General features: G+C 35.0%; 1 protein-coding gene across 1 annotated transcript in view; it reads right to left on the reverse strand.

Moving 5' to 3' along the window:
- Positions 1-384: 384 nt before the first annotated feature.
- The window catches only part of LOC123011681 (DNA replication licensing factor Mcm5-like), a 4,300-nt gene continuing 1,264 nt past the window's right edge, over positions 385-3,420 (reverse strand). The window contains 5 exon segments of the mRNA XM_044409255.1: positions 385-806; positions 860-1,092; positions 2,604-2,719; positions 2,770-2,862; positions 2,912-3,420. The exon segment at positions 2,912-3,420 is cut by the window's right edge and continues 114 nt beyond it. Of these exon segments, the coding sequence (XP_044265190.1) occupies positions 400-806; positions 860-1,092; positions 2,604-2,719; positions 2,770-2,862; positions 2,912-3,420 (1,358 nt within the window). The 3' untranslated portion in view covers positions 385-399.

Consider the following 3,420-nt stretch of genomic DNA (forward strand, 5'->3'; position numbering starts at 1 on the left):
CAAATTTTAATGCCGAACAAATCGACCGAATTTACACCAACGCAAAAATAAAACCTTCAGTTTTACAAATCGAACTTCATGCTTATTTGCAACAAAACGAACTTCGCACACTTTGTGAGAAATATGATATTGCTGTGACGGCATACGCGCCTTTGGGAAGTCCCGGAGCAAACAATCATTTCACTTCGAAATATAATTACTCGTAAGTTTTTGGWAATTACAGTTTTCTGACTTACCGACATTTGTAGTATTTCTGATTTTCCGGACATTTTGGGGCACCCACTAGTGTGTGAACTGACACAAAAGTATAAGAAAATGCCAGGGCAAGTCCTACTACGTCATTTGATCCAACAGGATATTATCGTGATACCGAAAAGTGGTAATCCGGAACGACTCAAGTCAAATATCGAAATTTTTGATTTTGAGTTGAGTCGAGAGGATTTGGAAGGTTTGAATGGACTGGATCGGGGGGAAAATGGTCGGATTTTTAACTTTTTGTTTTTCAAAGGTGTGGAAAAACACCCCGAGTATCCATTCAAACATCGAATTAATGGTTGGTAGTTTTATTAAAATAAASTAACTGATACGATACAACATTTTACGTTGCATTCTGTGTTGTAATTGTCCACGTCGGATCATCGTATGTATGACTTTAAGTATCGCCTGTTCTGGATATAGTTTTTGGGTGAAATCTTGAATWATAGTCTGAGGTGAGACTTGTGTACCGATTGCAAATCGTCGTTTTAAATCTTTTTCGATGCGAATTAACATTTCTTGGTCTTCTTGAGTCGTGAAGCCTTCACTACCTGATTAAAAAAAATGCAGTGTTACTAAAACTAAAGATAACTGTAATACCGACCAGCTAAATCACCACTCATTGTAGCATCCAGTGTTGATACTTGAAATAAACGTAAAGCTTCATTGATGTGGGTTTCAGTAGCAAAGGGGAGAAGTTGCATTTTAGCTAAACTTTCCGAAATACGTATTATGGCTTCAAGTTCTTTCTCGTGTTGATTGGCACCGGAACGCATCAAAACGTAACGACGTTTGAGTTTGTCACCGGCTTCGGCGTTCAAACGGGGCCCACAACGGCTAGAAATTGAAAAAATAGCCAAAAATGACGTTTTGAAAATTTTTAAATGTCAAAAGTGACATTTACGAAAGTGATGACTACGTTTATATAGGGTGGTAAATGTTTCGGGAAAAAAAACCGGTTTAATTCGACTTGGAGTAAGATGAGTGCCATTCCTGTGTATTTTTTACGATTTAAGCAAGGAGTGACACGTTTCGTATTATAAAATAAGGAATTGTTTCTTTATAATTCGTTAATAAAATGCCGTCTAAACGTTGCCAATTTTAAGTCAGAAATCAACAGAGCTATGGAAAATTTGACCATTTTGAACAAATATCAAAGTTTTAAATTGGTTTTTATCATTTTCATGATCATTTTTAAGTGACAGTAATTTAAATACTTGAAGGTAAGTCAAAAATGCCGWAATGGCTGAAAATACGAAAAAAAAATTGAAGTGTCAAAAATGACATTTAAGAAAATGACTACGTTTACACTCGTTTGTAAAAGTTTCGTAAAAAGAACGGTTTAATTAAGTTTGGAATAACATAATTACCATTACTGTCTATTCTTTTATGATTTAAACAAGGAATGACAAGTGTCATATTCCAAAATAAGGAATTATTTTTTTAAAAATTCGTTAATAAAATGCTGTGTAAACGTAGCCAATTTTTAGTCAAAAATCAACAGCTATGGAAAATTTAACCATTTTGAATAAAAATCAAAGTTTTCAATTGGTTTTTATCATTTTTGTGATCATTTACAAGTGGCAGTGATTTAAATACTTGAAAGTAAGTTAAAAATCCAGTAACGTCTGGAAATATGAAAAAAATTTGAAATGTCAAAAATGACATTTAAGAAAATGACTACGTTTACACGCGTTTGTAAAAGTTTCGTAAAAAAAAACACGATTTAATTCTGCTTGGAGTAATTGGGTGCTATTACTGACTATTCCTTTACGATGTAAGCAAGAAATAACAAGTGTCATATTCCAAAATAAGGAATTATTTCTTTAAAAATTCGTTAATAAAATGCCGTGTAAACGTAGCCAATTTTTAGTCAATAATCAGCAGAGCTATGGAAAATTTGACCATTTTGAACAAATATCAAAGTTTTAAATTGGTTTTTATCATTTTCATGATCATTTTCAAGTGGCAGTGATTTAAATAATTGAAACTAAATCAAAAATCTCGTAACGGTTGGAAATACAAAAAAAAAATTGAAATGTCAAAAATGACGTTTAAGGAAGTACGTTTACACGCGTTTGTAAAAATTTCATAAAAAAAGGGTTTAATTTAGCTTGGAATAACATGATTACCATTACCATCTATTCATTTACGATTAAGCAACGAATGACAAGTGTCTTATTACAAAATAAAAAATTGTTTCTTTATAAATTTGTTAATAAAATGCGGTGTAAACGTAGCCAATTTTTAGTCATAAATCAGCACAGCTATGGAAAAAATACCCCACAAATGTCAAAATTTCAGTTGATTTTTATTAATTTCAGGTGAGTAAAAAGGGGGCTACTCACGTCCTGCAATATCTGATGTATTTTTTGATAAATTCCAGCGAAAGTTCGCCGTCGTTAACTTGCTGGTTGGTCCCCCCGGCGTTCATGTGCACCCCCATGATATGTCTCGCTAAAGTCTTAAAACCAATGAAAAAAAATTAAATAATTCCTTGTTGTTTTTTATTACCATATCGCGTTGCAGATCGTGTTCATCCTTGACAATAAAAATCATATCAAAACGTGAAAGAATCGTCGGCATAAAATCAATGTTGTCCTCCCCCTGAAACCCAAAATGTGTGAATCCCACAAAAAACGTGTAAAAAACCCACTTTAGTGTCATCCCAACGTCCAAAAATACTATTCGCAGCTGCAAGAACCGAACATCGCGAATTCAAAGTTGTGGTAATCCCCGCTTTCGCAATCGAGATAGTTTGTTGTTCCATTGCTTCATGAATGGCAACTCGATCATCCTCTCTCATCTTATCAAACTCATCAATACAGACAACCCCCCCATCGGCCAAAACCATAGCCCCACCTTCCATAACAAAATTCCTCGASGAAGGTTCCCTCATTACCGACGCTGTTAACCCAGCAGCTGAACTCCCTTTCCCAGAAGTGTACACCCCAATGGGGGCCACACGTTCCACAAACTTCAACAATTGTGGCTTGGCAGTTCCGGGATCCCCCAATAACAAAATATTAATATCACCACGACGGGTRAAACCATCAGGGAGACGTTTCCGTGAACCCCCGAATAAAAGACAAGCTATGGCTTTTTTAATATCAAGAGCCCCAAAAATCGACGGTGCGATACTACTCGCAATTCGGTCGTAAATAT

Source organism: Tribolium madens, unplaced genomic scaffold (genome assembly GCF_015345945.1).
Source record: "Tribolium madens isolate multiple individuals breed KSU strain unplaced genomic scaffold, Tmad_KSU_1.1 Scaffold_91;HRSCAF=231;Tcas5.2_LG7, whole genome shotgun sequence".
Classification (NCBI taxonomy): Eukaryota; Metazoa; Arthropoda; class Insecta; order Coleoptera; family Tenebrionidae; genus Tribolium; species Tribolium madens.